At 47.9% G+C, this 15,929-nt stretch overlaps 1 protein-coding gene across 4 annotated transcripts in view; it reads right to left on the bottom strand.

Annotated features, from left to right (window-relative positions):
- ZDHHC3 (zinc finger DHHC-type palmitoyltransferase 3) overlaps positions 1-15,929 on the bottom strand; it is a 60,373-nt gene that overhangs the window by 17,398 nt on the left and 27,046 nt on the right. For 3 of the 4 annotated variants that reach the window (XM_054479728.2, XM_054479726.2, XM_063661976.1), the window contains 3 exons: positions 12,558-12,682; positions 1,193-1,289; positions 419-500 (listed from right to left, as the gene is read on the bottom strand). In XM_054479728.2, the coding sequence (XP_054335703.1) occupies positions 419-500; positions 1,193-1,289; positions 12,558-12,682 (304 nt within the window). Of the gene's footprint in view, positions 1-208; positions 293-418; positions 501-1,192; positions 1,290-12,557; positions 12,683-15,929 lie in introns of all 4 variants that reach the window. The other variant, XM_063661975.1, reaches the window with a different exon arrangement.

Raw genomic sequence — 15,929 nt, 5'->3', positions numbered from 1 at the left:
GTCCTAGCCAGAAAGTAAAAAATGAATCTCTGCAAGACTGGAATAAAATGATCTTTGATTTAAGTGCCTCATGGAAAGACAGAAAACAAAACTTCTCTCCCAGCATGGCTCCCACGCATTGGAACCGGCCTCTGTGCTTGCTTGGGGCCTGCATTCTCCCTGGGCACGCTCAGTCCAGAGGGTCTGTCTGTCCAACTCACGACTTTACCTGTCGAACTGACGTTAAGGGGCTGCATTTTTTCATGAAGAGAGATTCCAGTCTCTGCCATTTCTTCCCTGTTCAGTCCATAGGCTTTCAGGAGATTTAATAAAATGAGGTTGGCCCCTGGCACCATGAAGGAAACAAAGAGCCTCCCCACCCCAACTCAGGTCACACACCCACCCTGGAGCAGGGAGGAAAGCCTCGGCACATACTCACTTGTCCAATCTTCTTCAAAGCAATGCAGGAAGTGGAATCCCACCATGATGAGGGCGTGCAAGGAAATGAGAGCTATGTACATCTGAAACAGGAAACCAGTGCAGACACCATTGTTGTGAGAATCCTCTGACCTCACGGGCTCCCGGGACAGAGGCACTCAGAATCTGCCACTCAGGAACACTTAGCCAGGCCAAGGCCTGACCAGGAGGGACCAGAGGGCCAGCTAGCGATTCCCTACAGATCCCTCTACCCTCCAGCCCTGGGTCAAGTAAGCAGCCATCTCTGGGAGTATGTGGAACCAGAACAGAAGCAAGCCCGTCACCAGGCATGACCTGGGCTCCAGACAGTCTGAGCTGCCTGGGAGGGGGGTTCAAGCCTGCTGTACCTCCTCCCTTGAAAAGCCAGGGTGCTGACTGCTGAGGGCCCTTCTAGTCCTTGCACGAAGTAGACTCCACCTACCTGCAGCTCAGGATTTGAGGTCATCACCCAAACTGCCTTCTTGAGCTACTTAGGTCCAACACTTGGGATGGGAGCCCAGAATACAGCCCTTGCTCATAGCTAATCAACTTAAATCAATTTTCTAAACACTCAAGTGAAGGGCTTAGGTACAGGCACTTGTTGAGCCAGAGAGATCTTTGGCAGGAAGGCGGAGATCTACAGGGCCAGGCAGCATTCTGAACAGCGGTAAAGAACATCGTGAATGCTGAGAATTTCCAAAGGAACAAAGTGCTCCATTGCTTCATGGGGCGGGGCAGAATTTGGAAGCTGACTTACTGTAAACAGGACGAAGTACTTCTGGTTGTTCTCGCCTACACAGTTGTTGACCCAGGGACAGTGGTGGTCCATCTTCCGAATGCACCGCTTACAAACACTGAAACAGCCCACAGGTCAGACCTTTAGGGCGTCCCCATGGTGTTGGGAGGGCCCCGGGGGAACGCAGAACCCATGGCTCCTGCTCCACTCCTCTGAAATGGCTTCTTTGGGCACTGCCAGGGGTTTTGCTGGGTGTGTGTCACGTGGGGCTTGGGAGGCAGGGTCAGGACCCCAGGGGTGGCAGTCATTCCAAACAGGGGTACAGAGTCATTCTCCAAAGCCCCTTAGCTTAACACATACATAGGATGGAACTGACATGGCTAAGAAAGAGCCTGTTCTCCTGAAGTAACGGGGCTTACAATTTGGTTTCCTGAGAGAAAAAGAATGAAGCAGTTTCAAAAACTTGACCAAGTGGGCTAAGATTTGGAGAATGGCTGCTACCTATTTCCCCAAAAGACCAAACCACCAAGGGATGGGTGGAAGTTCTAGAAGCACTATGAGGTGCTACCAGGGAGGGCCAGGTACCTCCACCATGGAAGGACAAAGGACAGAAGAGAGGGCTATTTCAGAGCAAGGTCAAGGACAGCAGGAAGCCCAGCTCCAAGAACTTTTCGGCTCTAAGATGACATCCATTGAGCCAAAAAAAAAAAAAAAAAGCAAGCAAGCAGAAAAGTCATTTGAGTCCAGGCGCAGTGGCTCCTGCCTGTAATCCCAGCACTTTGGGAAGCTGAGGTGGGCAGATCATCTGAGGTCAGGAGTTTCAGACCAGCCTGACGAACATGGCGAAACCCCATTTCTACTAAAAATACAAGAATTAGCTGGGTGTGGTGGTGCATGCCTGTAATCCCAGCTACTCGGGAGGCTGAGGCAGGAGAATCACTTGAACCCAGAAGGCAGAGGTTGCAGTAAGCTAAAATCGTGCCACTGCACCCTAGCCTGGACAACAAGAGCAAAAACTCTGTCTCCAAAAAAAAAAAAAAAAAAAAAAAAAAAAAGTCATTTGAGCTTAGCTGTCGACTAGATCATTTCGTTAATTTGCACATTTCTAACATTATTGGGATAATTTTTCGGCTGAGCCTGTTTCAAGCTTATTTGATAGCAAGCACAAACCCGCTCCCGCTTTGGACAATACAAAGTAATAATATGAAACAAGCGTCCAGGACTACTAGGGCCTTGAAAGCAACTGCTTCCCAAAGCTCAAGTTTAGAAAGACTCATTTGCCATGAGAAAGAAAAAAAACTTTTTATCTGAGGAATATGAGCCCGTTTAATGATTAGGCCTAGAGAGGCACTGAAATAAGACAGCCTGTGACAGCAGTCACGTCTCACACCCCCCTTTGAGATAAATAATTACCTTTTTTGTGTGTGTGTTAGATAGGATCTTCCTCTGTCACCTAGGCTAGAGTGCAGTGGTGCGATCACGACTCACTGCAACTTCCCGGGTTCCAGCAATCCTTCCACCTCAGCCTCCCGAACAGCTGGGACCACAGGTGCACGCCACCACACCCAGCTAATTTTTTTGTATTTTTGATGGAGATGGGGTTGCCCAGGTGGGTCCCAAACTCCTGAGCTCAAGCAATCCACCTGCTTTGGCCTCCCAAAGTGCTGGGATGACAGGCATGAGACATTGTGCCCAGCAAATAATTACCTCTTGAAGCCACTAGCTATGTGGGCTCTAGACTGATGCCAAGTAACCATGGAATGACACACACCCTATAGTTCAACAATGTACAGACAATCACTAATCAATGTTATTTCTGTAAGCCAATGAGAGTTCCTGTCAAACAGCTTTGTATCAGCCCGCTCCTTTTTCCCTTTAAAAACCTGCTTGTAAATGGGGAAAAGGCTCTCTATTCAATAAATGGTACTGGAGATAACTGGCTAGCCATATGCAGAAGGTTGATGCTGGACCCCTTCCTTATACCATATACAAAAATCAACCCAAAATGGATTAAAGACCTAAATGCAAAACCCAAAACTATAAAAACCCTGGAAGACAATGTAGGCAATACCATCCTGGACATAGGGCAAAGATTTCATTACAAAGATACCAAAAGCAATCGCAACAAAAGCAAAAATTGACAAATGGGATCTACTTAAACTAAGAAGCTTCTGCATAGCAACAGAAACTATCAACAGAGTAAACAGACAACCTACAGAATGGGAGGAAATATTTGAAAACTATGCATCTGACAAAGGTCTCATTATCTGGCAACTATAAGGAAATTAAACAAATTTACAAGAGAAAAACAATCCCACTAAAAAGTAGGCAAAGGACATGAACAGACACTTCAAAAGAAGACATACATGTGGCCAAAAAGCATATGAAAAAAAAGCCCAATATCATTGATCATCAGAGAAGTGCAAATCAAAACCACAATGAGATACTATCTCACACCAGTCAGAATGGCTACTATTAAAAAGTCAAAAAACAACAGATGCTGGCAAAGGTGCGGATACAAGGGAACACTTACACACTGTCGTGGGAGTGTAAATTGGTTCAACCATTGTGGAAAGCAGTGTGGCAATTCCTCAAAGAGCTAAAAGCAGAACGACCATTCAACCCAGCAATCCCATTACTGGATATATACCTAGGGGAATAGAAATCCTTCTACCATAAAGACACATGCATGCAAATGTTCATTGCAGCACTATTCACAACAGCAAAGACACAGAATCAACCTAAACGCCCATCAACCTAAATGATGACAGATTGACTAGAGATGTGGTACATATACACCATGGAATACTATGTGGCCACAAAGATGGGAACACAGACACTGGGGTCTACCTGAAGGTGAAGGGTAGGAGGGAGAGGGCCAGAAAAGATAGCTATTGGATACTGGGCTTAATACCTGGGTGATGAAATAATATGTACAACAAACCCCCATCACACGAGTTTATCTATGTAACAAACCTTCACATGTACCCCCGAACCTAAGATAAAAGTTAAAAAACCCCCCAAAAACCTGCTTGAACGAAGGCAACTTGGAAGTGTGTTTCAGGCTGCAGTCCTCAATGTTGGCCCAAATAAACTCTCTCAATTTTGCCTGTTTCTTTATTTAGGTCACCAGCCAATAGATGTGCTCATTGACAATTTTTTTTCAATTCATTATTTTAATGAATTCTAGTCTCCTTTTTATTATTTTGGGGGCATCATTTGTTCAAAACAGGTTGAAATGCTATAAACAAAGCTTTGAAATAATACGATTATATTTCCTTTTTAAAAGTTCCTTAGTTCAAGGCCAGGTGTGGTGGCTCACGCCTGTAATCCCAGCACTCTGGGAGGCCGAGGCAGGCAGATTACTTGAGCTCAGGAGTTCAAGACAGCCTGGGCAACATGGCGAGACCCTGTCTCTAACAAAAATAAAAAAATTAGCCGGGTGTGGTAGTGTGCACCTGTGGTCCCAGCTACTCGGGAGGCTGAGGCGGGAGAATCGCTTGAGCCTGGGGTGGAGAGAGGAGACTGCAGTGAGCTGTGATTGTGCCACTGTACCCCAGCTTGGGTGACAGCGCAAGACCCCGTCTCCAAAAAAAAAAAAAAAAAAAAAAAAAGTCCTTAGTTCTGCTGGCCATGGTGGCTCATGCCTATAAGCCCAGCACTTAGGGAGGCCAAGGTGGGAGGATTGCTTGAGCCCAGGAGTTTGAGACCAGCCTGGGCAACATAGTGAGACCCTGTCTCTAAAAATAAGTTTTATTTTTGTTTTTGTTTTTTAAAAAAAAGCTCTTGGCTTTCAGCTCGGAGGCAGCTAAGGTGCAACCTTCTTTGGTTGTCCCAAATCTGGGTTCATCCAACACCAGCTGCCTCTACCATGCTGCTGAAGTTTGACCTCAATGAGATCAAAGTTGTATAGCTGAGGAACACCAGGAGTTAAGTCAGTGCCATCCTGTGTGGGCCCCCAGGATTGCACCCGCCGCCCAGGTCTGTCCCCAAAAAAGGTTGGTGATGACACTGCCAAAGCAATTGGTGACTGGAAGGGTCTGAGGCTTACAGTTAAACTGACTATTCAGAACAGATAGGCCCAGATTGACATGGTACCTTCTGCCTCTGCCCTGATCATCAAAGCCCTCAAGGAACTGCCGTGAGACAGAAAGAAACAGAAAAATGTTAAACACAGCGGAAATACCACTTTTTTTTTTGGAGACAGAGTCTCGCTCTGTTGCCCAGGCTGGAGTGCAATGGTGTGATCTCGGCTCACTGCAGTCTCCGACTCCTGGGTTCAAGCAATTCTCCTGCCTCAGCCTCCCAAGTAGATGGGACTACAGGCATGTGTCACCAAGCCAGGCTAATTTTTGTATTTTTAGTAGAGACAGGGTTTCACCATGTTGGCCAGACTAGTCTTTAACTCCTCACCTCAAGTGATCCCCCCGCTTCGGCCTCCCAAAGTGCTGGGTGGGCTCACAGGCGTGAGCCACTGTGCCCAGCCGGAAATACCACCTTTGATGAGATTGTTGATCAACATTGCTCTACAGATGCGGCACCGACCTTTAGCCAGACAACTCTCTGGAACCATTAAAGGGATTCTGGGGACTGCCCAGTCTGTGGGCTGCCAAGTTGGTGGCCGCCACCCTCATGACATCACAGATGACATCAACAGTGGTGCGGTGGAGTGCCCAGCTACTTAGAACCACAAAGGACGACATTTCAATAAAGGATCATTTGACAACTAAAAATAAAAATAAATAAAAATAAAAAAAGTTCCTTAGTTCACACCAGCTTTCCTCTCCACTAGCTTCCATAACTAATTTTACCTTGGGTTCTTGAAAAAGTGCAGAGTGGGCAATGGCAGGTGGACGCTGGAGGAAGGGCTGGGCGTTGGGGCCTTGCTGGATCACACTCACACCACAGTGCTGGCTAAGCTCTTGCTGACCAGCTGGAAGGACAGGGAAAGCACAGGAGCAGCTCTGCTGGGCTAGAGGTGTGCTGTCCCCTGGATTCCAGAACCTGGAAGCAAAGACTACCCCGAAAGAGTCCTCCACCACGGTGCTCACTCGTAGCCCAAGGAGAAGATGTGTGCTTTTCAAAGCCTTGCATGAACTTTGGTGGCAATGCAGACCTGAGTCCGCTGAGCTACCTTGGTCAAACTGGCTAACTCGGAGCCTCTAGTTTCCCTTCTGTACAAAATAAGTTTATTATAAGGAATACATGAGACAGATATTGTGCCTGGCTCAGACGATGCGTGGATTCATACTGGTCTCCACCCTTGCTCTTTTCCACAACTTCAAAGGGCCTTACTAACACAGGCATGTTGGGAATGGGCATATCTCAAACACGCTGGCCTGGTTCCAGAATTTCCCTGGGGACCAGGAGGGCAAGGTAAGAAAAAGAGACACAAAAGGGACATGGAGGTAACAAAGAGCAAGCTAAGTACCAGCAGGTCCATTAGCCACTCTGTTTCTCTCTCTCTGTTACCAATTTCAAAAATACACATGAATATACATATAAGTATATATACAGAATATATATTTTTAAATTGGTAACGCCTGTTCCGAGTACACAATTTTAAAAGTGCAGATAAGTAGACAGTGCAGAGTGAGTACTCCCTGCATCCTAGGCTTCAGGTACCAGGTGCCATGCTCCCTCCACAGAGCCTGTTTCTGGCATGTTCTTCCAGAGACCAGCACCTCTAGGTTTCTTAATCCCCTTCCCATCTGGGGAACAAACTCCTGAGGGTAACCACCTCTCTGCTCCTGGCTCCTGAGCAGTTTCTCTTTCATCTGCACTTATTTTTAAAAGGGTTTCCAAGTGGGTGCTCTTGAGACAGCGTTGGCTCAGCGGCAGAGAGGTGCCAAGTGGCTGGACATCCTCTGAAAGCTGCCCAAGAGTTTAAACAAGCTCTTACAGCAAAGCTATTCTTCCCTCTCCTCCCAGCCTCTCTGGAGACAAGGCGTGAACAGCAGGAAGCTGGGTTTCCCAATGGGCTGAGTCTCGCTGGGCTTCCAAATTAGAAAAATAAACACTGCAGGGAGAGTGAGTACAGCCTGCTGAGGGCCACAAGTGTTGGTCTAAAATGCTGGTACCCGAGTTTCCTGTTTTCAAAGATATGAAATGCCAAACCCGCGCTACCCCTCTCCTTGGGCCAGGTGGTATGCAGAGTGGGTGGGGTGAGGCCCATCCCACGTGGCTGGAGGCACTGCTCAGAGGCTGAGCTGCTCACAGAGGCCAGAAGGGTGCTAGGGCTGGAGCCTGGAGCAGCCAAGGACAGGGACCAGAGGCAGATGCTGAAGGGCAGTGAAGGACATACCCCACCCTGCCCTGCTGTTTCACCTCTGGCACCATCTGCCATGAGGAAGAAAAAATGTGGGCCTCCCCCCACAACTCCTGACTCCCCACAGGGAATCAATCACCTCAGAGCCAGCCCTTTTCCCAGCCCCCACTGCATGCACACGGGCAGGGGGCTCAGCAGTGTTCCCTCCCTAGGCATAGCAGGGCAGCCCAAACACAAGGCCAAGGAAGGCTCACAGTTCACAGACTAAGAGCCTCTTCCACACACTTGCTCAGCCATCTTCCCCGTTTTGGCTGTGGATGGCCTCAATGCCTGAGGCCCTTTCTTCATCCTTTCCACTTGGCAAAATCCACCCTATCCTCTAAGGGTCCTTCTCGTCCACAGTCCTCTCCTGGCATTCCTTTCTGGCACTAATTCCAGAGTCTCGTGGATGAGACGCTGTAAGCTGGTGAGCTCCCATGGCACAGGGACCAAGTGTGCAATAACAATCACAGAAAAGACCAAATGCCCTAAATGGAGGTATCTGCGTCCTGGCCTTCCAGGTTTCCCAGGCCCCTTCTATGTTTCTTTGTCGTCACTATAGAAGAAGGCAGATGCTTCCCTTCTCCCCTTCCTCCAGATTTCCTACCATTTTTTCAGGCCCGAAACCTTGGTAGAATCCACCAAGCTCACTGGCTCATATGTATTCAGTTTCTCTGGGGCTTATGTGTTTCCTCTCCAGGGAGGTATGAGGGCCCTTACTTGGTACTCATCCCCAAAGGAGCTGGCCGAGGCTCTCTTGCTCACCCTGGGTGATGGTTCAACATGGAAACATAGCCACATCCCATGGGGATTCTGTCTCTCCCTATACGAGCACTTACCAAACTGTATCATGGTGAGAAGTGTGCCTGCCCTGCTTGGGTGGGAGGCTCCTAGAGCCAGGGCCAGGTCTAATCCACCTCTATAAGCTCAGAGCCGAGCTCAGAGCCAAGCCCAGGGCCCCCTTTAGCAAGGGTCAGCTGAATGAAGTCTCTGACACCACAGACAGGAAAGAGCAGGCCTGGAAAATGAGTTCAACTACATCAGAGGGATGCTCATGTAGGAAAATAATAAGAAAACAGCAAGAAGGTACTAAGTGAGCCATGGCATCACACACAGGTTTTCATTTTACCCCTCATTGGCTATGACTAAAATTATAAGCAAAAAAGACATCTACACCACATCCTGGCTCCAGCTCAGAAACGATTTTGGGAAGGACACTGCAGTGGAGTGGAAAGAACTGGGGATCTGAGAGCAGGTCCTCACTTTGGGCTCTGGTCAAAGAAACTTAGGCTCTCCAATCAGCCTCAGCAGAATTACTCTGATCTCTTAGGGTCACTGTGAGCATCAAAAATGTATACAAAATGCTTTAAAAACAATACTAGTGCTACATAGATTTTCTCAGTAATCATAACCATGAGAAAGACAAAACAACAAGAATCTGTCAGGGGCTCTAAGCAGGCCAGGACTGTCTTAACTTCAGTGTGGGTGTCTGGGGTGTGGAGGCAGGGGGCTGCCAAAGTCAGAGGTCTCTCCCTCCTCATGCAGAAGAACCTAGCAGGAGTGTCTAATCTTTTGTCTTCTCTGGGCCACACTGGAAGAAGAAGAATTGTCTTGGGCCACACAAAATACACTACCACTAACAATAGCTGATGAGCTTAAAAAAAAAAAAAAGTCTATGCATACATCTCCTAATGTTTAAGAAAGTTTACAAATTTGTGTTGGGCCACATTCAAAGCCATCTTGGGCTGCAAGTGGCACACAGGCCATGGGTTGGACAAGCTTGAAAGCATAAGCCAAATGCCATGGCCATCCACATTAGCATAAATGGCTCCTCCCACAGAGTTTCCACATGCTTCCATGGTCCCTATGAACAGGAGATTTGACACCAGGATGAAAGAGTATGGAGTTTCAGAGTGCTTCTCCCAGGAAGGAAAGACCCAACCACATACCATAGGGCTGGAAGGAACACCTACAGGCCCAAGGTCTGGGTGTATCTGTGGTATCCACCAGAGACAAGGGAATGGAGACAGTCTCAAATTCTAAAATGCTGGGCGCAAACACATGTGCACACATGCACCTTCGCCTGAGCGGGCAAGGTCGACATCAACTTTAACCAGGCAGGCAGCGTCTGGGCTCAACGACTATAAACAAACCCAGTCTGTCTGGTATGCTGGGGATTCTGCTTATCCAAAATTGTGGGTCCCCAGATGGCCTGGGCCACCACGCACCATCACAAAGGAGCAGCTGTCAGCATGCATTTCTGAGGCAGAAACAGGCAACTCTACAGGCATCCTCATTTTAGTTCATCCGAATCAGCAGCTCTTGCTTTGCCCAAGCTGATCTGTTTACTAGCACACAAGAATACCTCCCTTGGATCATCCTGGGGAGAGAGGCAAGGAGGAGGCAGTGAGGAAAATGCCAGGCGGTGGAGGCAGCTGAGGGCTCAGGGAAAGAAGAGAAAAGAATCACCAAAAGTTCTTTTCTATAATACAAAGTTAACACCTCCCCGTTCTGGTCCAGCCTTTATAAACCCAGCACATCCCTAACTCCATACACATTCTTCTATTAGCAATAGCTTACGCTTGTTGAGCTAGGTGACTCACAGTTACTCATACTTAATCCTCACAACAAACTACAAAGAAACAACCCTTTTTACAGAGGAGAAAGCTGAGGCTCAGAAAGATGCAGCACCTGGCCGAAGGTCCACAGTGTAGAAAGCGACACAGCTGAACTTCCAACACCAACCACTCCAACTTCAAGGCCAGAGTCTGCTCCACCATACCGGGCTATCCTGAGAAACCATATAAGCAAGCTGAGCTTTTTAAAAAAAATCTGAGTGATGGTTAGAAAACAGCTGGCTCCTGAGCCCAAGAGTGGCAAGAAAAGACCAGACTGAAGCCTCCATCTCAGGCACAGGAGGCAAACCTTGAATTAGATCTCAGAAGCAAGCTGACCCACAGACAGAAACCCCGGAGGAGCTAGTAATCACCATAGGCCCCTGCCCAGGCTCCTCAGCCCTCGCCCTCAAGCTTTGAGGAGGTCTGCAGCTCTCTCTCTTTCAGACAGAAAAACATACATACAACTACATAAAGTTACATGTGTCATCCCCAAACTAGAGTTCCTGTGGAAACAGCCCTCTCTGGACTTAGAGTCAGAACTGCCGGGACCCAAAGCTGTCTCTAGTACTCACTGCTGTGTGACCTTGAAGCACTCACTTAACCCCTTTGAACCTTAATTTCTTTATCTAGGGAGGCCATGCCTGCAGCAATCCCGATTTCCAGGGGTGAGTAGAAAGATGAAAATAGATGACTGATGCTGAGGCAGGGCAGGCTGAGGTGCCGCGGGCACAGCACACAGGTACTGGGGAGCTGACTCCGGAATCTGAGTGCTGGAGACTGGCCACTCTCCTCTGAAAGACAGGCAGCAACGCCAGGCAGAAATCGTCGTTCAGATCTCTCACACACCCAAATGTCTCCACAGGCTAAGCCTGACAAGGATGATGTCCAACACCTGGAGCAGATTCATTCCTCTATAACCCCTCCCCAACCAAACACGTACCCTCTGAAAAGGGGACCAAGTGATATTTTTGTATTTCTGTAATTTAGCATTTAAAGTTTCCTTGTATGCCAGTCGAGGTGGCTCACACCTGTAATCCCAACACTTTGGGAGGCTGAGGTGGGAGGATCACTTGAGCCCAGGAGTTTGAGACCAGCCTGGGCAACAAAGTGAGACTGTGTCTCTACAAAAAAATTAAAAAATTAGCTGGGTGTGGTGGTGCATACCTGTAGTCCCAGCTGCTCTGGAAGCTGAGGTGGGAGGATTGCTTGAGCCCAGGAGTCTGAAGCTGAAGTGAGCTATGAGCTTGCGTGACAGAGTGAGACCCAGTCTCATAATAAATAAATAAAATTTTTTTAGAGACAGGGTCTCACTTTGTTGCACAGGCTGGAGTGCAGTGGTGCAACCTTGGCTCACTGCAGCCTCGGACTCCTGGGATCAAGCGATGCTCTGCCCTCAGCCTCCTGAGCAGCTGGGGCTGCAGACGCGTGCCACCACACCCAGCTAATTAAAAAAAATTTTTTTTTTTTTTGAGATGGAGTTTCACTCTTGTTGCCCAGGCTGGAGTGCAATGGCACAATCTCGGCTCACTGCAACCTCCGCCTCTCGGGTTCAAGCGATTCTCCTGCTCTGGACTCCCGAATAGCTGGGATTACAGGCATGTGCCACCACGCCCGGCTAATTTTGTATTTTGAGTAGAGACGGGGTTTCTCCATGTTGGTCAGGCTGGTCTCGAACTCCTGACCTCAGGTGATCTGCCCGCCTCAGCCTGCTAAAGTGCTGGGATTACAGGCGTGAGCCACTGCGCCCGGCCTAATTTTTTAATTTTTTTGTAGAGACAGAGACTCACTTTGTTGCCCAGGCTGGTCTTGAACTCCTAGGCTCCAGTGATTCTCCTGCCTTGGCCTCCCAGAGTGCTGGGGATTACAGGTGTAAGTCACTGTGCCCAGCCAATAAAGTACAACTTTTAGCTAGATGTCTTCTCATCAGAAAAACTTAATAAAGAAACCTGAAAACAAAATAGAAAACTGACCACAGATAAGATGGGGAAATGGCTTTCTTTTTTGGTTTAATTCTGCAACTATCATAACCTTTAGAAGTTTTAAAAGAAAGTCTTCATTCAAGGACAACCCCTTCATTTCAAGTCCTAGACATTCACAGAATGATTTTCTAAAGCTTTTTCTCATGGTACCCTTGTAATAAAGCTGTGAGGTAGGAAAAGCAGGAATCCCCTCCATTTCACATATATAAAAACAAAGGCCCTGCCCAGGTCCTATGTCAGGTGTGGCAGAGCCAAGTCCCGGGACAGGTGTCCTGAGCCCAAACCAAATGCTCTTTGCAATCTAGAGGGCTCACAGGGACCTGGAAGGAGACTCTCTGCCCAGAGCAGGGGACATTTGGAATCCCGATGCTGACTTGGCCCCTGTTGGGGAAGTGTGTACTACTCCAGGAGGCACGTGTTGGCGGGGATGGAGAGAGGCAGGACAGTGGGAGAAGGGAGAAGGTGAGCCCCAGTGAGTGTACCTGCAGTGGTGGGCTCGGTCGGGCTTGATGCTGCAGCATTTGGGGCACTTGTACACCACCTGCCCAGGCTTCAACTGTAAACTCTCGATGAATTCTTTAGTGGCATTTCCTTTGGGCACTGCCCCCTGTAGGAAAGATGAAAGGTATCAGGGTTGGGCTGGGGTTCTATCAGCTCTAACATTCTACAGTGGGGATAGTTATTTGAAAGCAGCAACCACACACACACGGACAGGACACTTTGATACCAACAACATGTGGACTCTGTGTTCAGAATTATGCCAACATTAAGGAATATTTATTGACCAAAAATTTTTCTGAGGAAATGCCATTAGGCCACATTAATTCTTTGATTTCTTTTGTTTGTTTTTATTTATTTTTTATTTTTTTGAGACAGAGTCTTGCTCTGTCGCCCAGGTTGGAGTGCAGTGGTGTAGTCTCGGCTCACTGCAACCTCCGCCTCCTGGGTTCAAGCGATTTTCCTGCCTCAGCCTCCCGAGTAGCTGGGATTATAGGTGCGCGCCACCACGCCCAGCTAATTTTTTGTATTTTTAGTAGAGATGGGGTTTCACCATGTTGGCCAGGATGGTCTCAATCTCCTGACCTTATGATCCGCCCGCCTCAGCCTCCCAAAGAGCTGGGATTACAGGTGCAAGCCACCGCACCCAGCCAATTCTTTGATTAATTTTCTACACTAAACAGTGACATTGTTCCTGATTACTTTGTATTTTCATTTTACTGAAATTATTTTCATTGAATCCATTCTCTCCTATATAACAGCGAGGATTTGGCTGACTATTTTTTGGTCTATATTAAATTTCCTGATAACAGCTTCTCCCTTTCTAAGTTTCACTGGTGAGCATCATGTCTAACAGTTTCCCCAGATCAAAATTTGCAGCTCCACATTTTAATGGGTTGTTAGCTGGGATTAAGTTTTATTTTTACCAGTGGTATTGTTATGAATAATTGGTAATCTATATTTGGTTCTTAGTGAATCCACAAGCAACTGGGAGCTGCTGCCCTCAGGTATTTGACTTGCTGTCTGGCCAGAGCTGCTCTCTGATTTGCTCTTCCACCTGTGGAGTATGCTTGTGAATACTTAGCGTTCTTTAGAGCCAATGGCAGAGCCGAAATGCCATAAGATTCTGCTCTGACTGTGCACCCATCCAAACAGAAGGAAAACAGGCAGTGCACAGGCCTAAGTAGGGTCTTAATAACCAACCTTCACCAAGAGCCTGCTTGGTGCTGAGCCCTGTGCTCTCATGCTCACTGCTATGGACTCAGGAATCAAATGAGGTCCCTGCTTCCAAGACTTATAGTGTTTTGGAGGCTGACAAACGATTCTAGTAAAAGGGGTTATATGCTGTGGAAGGTATTTGTGTTGAGGGAGCACAGAGGAGCCAGCAGCCAATTAACCAGGGGAATCAGAGGAGTTTTAAGTCGTGATGTTCAAGGGTTGTCTTGAGGAATGTATAGAGGCTGGCTAGGAGAAAAGGCTGTGGGAGAAAAGGGATTCCAGCAGAGGAGGGCATGAGTAAAGGCAAAGAGGTGAGGGTGAGCATGGCATATCTGGGAGACAGGGAGAATATCAGTGTGCCGAGCTGTGCGTATGCAGTGTCAGCAGGGAGGCCGGACCAATAGGCCAGGGTCAGCCCATGTGGTGCGCTGAATGCCAGGTTGGGATGGGATTTTTCTTTATAGGTAGCCTAGAGCCATTAGGTAACATTGGTGCTTCAGGAAGAGAGCTCAGTTGCCTGTGTTATGTGGATCAGATAAGAAGAGGGAGAGATGAAAATTCCAGACACCACGTAGGAGGTTATTGTTGATGGTCCAGTAAGGAAAAACTGAATTACGAGGATGGAGGGGGAGAAGTGGAGAGGAAATTCTGAGACGTGAATCTACAAATGATGGTAGGGAACCAACTTGTTATTGGGTGGTGGAGAGGGTAACAAAAAGGGAGGAGATGAGCCCCAGTAGGGTTTCCATTTTTAGCAGCTGGTAAGTGGTGGCACGTCAAAGCCATTAAGAGAGCAGAAGGAAGTTCTGAGAAGAGCTGATCAGTTCAGTTAGGGTATGCTGAGTCTGAAGTGCCTGAGGGACACCTAGGAAGGTAGCTGGGAATACAGGTCCAAGAAGTAAGAGAGAAGATCAGTTAGTGGCATAGCACAAGGGGTTAGAGCTGGCTTGGAAGTCCCCTGGCCTTGCTTTAAATCTGAGCTCTACATTTGCGAGTGGTGTGCCCACTGACAGGTGGGCCTATCTATGCCTTAGTTTCCTAATCAGTGAGGCAGGACTCATCTTATCTAATTCCCAGCATTACTGAGAAGGTTAAACTAGACATAGACAACTTGCAGAAAGGGCTCAGATGGTACTGCCACAGATAAAGTGCTCAGTAATATGGTGGTCTGTTTTCTGGGTCTGGTGTTGGCACCAATGCTGCAGCTTTAAAAAACTACAGATGCCTAGACTCTAATGCAGCACTACTATTAAAAAAACTACCAGGGAGTATGGCCCAGATGTCTGCATTTTTTACACTCCCTAGCAGAGTCTTGTACTCTATAGCCAGGGCTGAGAGCTACTGTGCTAGACCAGAAACTCCATGATTAGGTCTACCTTGATCAGCACCAGATGCCCTGGCCTGGTACACAGTATGACACAAAGTGAAAGGTAAAAGATCCAGCAGCTTCCAGCAAAGGGGTGAAAGTAGTGACAACAGGGAGCCAAGGATGTGCCATCCTGTGAACTCTGCCTGCTTGGCCCAGCTCCCAAACAAGAACCACACCTGACATGAGGTCAAGCTACAGCTATGGCATTGGACTGGGGCACTCTTCCCGCCATGGCCCCTGTGTCAGGTCTACTTCACAGCAAGCTCCACTTCTCAGTAGGCACCCATGAGATACCACAATCAGGGAAGTCAGTGCAACGTCAGAAGGACAGAAACTAAGACTGTCCCCACATCCTGCATGGGCCCAGAGTGAGAGTACGGTTTATTAGGGTGGGCAAATTGGAGTTTCAGATAGAGCACCCCTGGTATCCCCAGAGTTGGACTGATGGATTATAACACGCCAAGTGAGGGGTTCCCAGGGCAGAAGGGATGAAGACTGGGTGTCAGAACCTTTCCTATAAAAGAATTCTGGGAAGGGAAGAGCCACTGAAGAAACAGAAAAATCTTTAAGTGCTGGAAATGCAAGGGAGCTGTGGTTCTGTCTTGCACTGTGAAAATGACTCACAGTGGATTAAGATTCCAGCTAAGAAAACTGCAGAGACAAGTCAACCAACAACTCTCTCCTGAAGGTCTACACCATGCCAAACACTGTGGGAAGTACAAAGAAGCGATGGGAGCCCAGGCCTCAAACAGCTGGTGGGTGGACAGGT

This window comes from Pongo pygmaeus, chromosome 2 (genome assembly GCF_028885625.2).
Source record: "Pongo pygmaeus isolate AG05252 chromosome 2, NHGRI_mPonPyg2-v2.0_pri, whole genome shotgun sequence".
NCBI lineage: Eukaryota > Metazoa > Chordata > Mammalia > Primates > Hominidae > Pongo > Pongo pygmaeus.
This window is presented reverse-complemented; position numbering and strand designations above follow the sequence as displayed.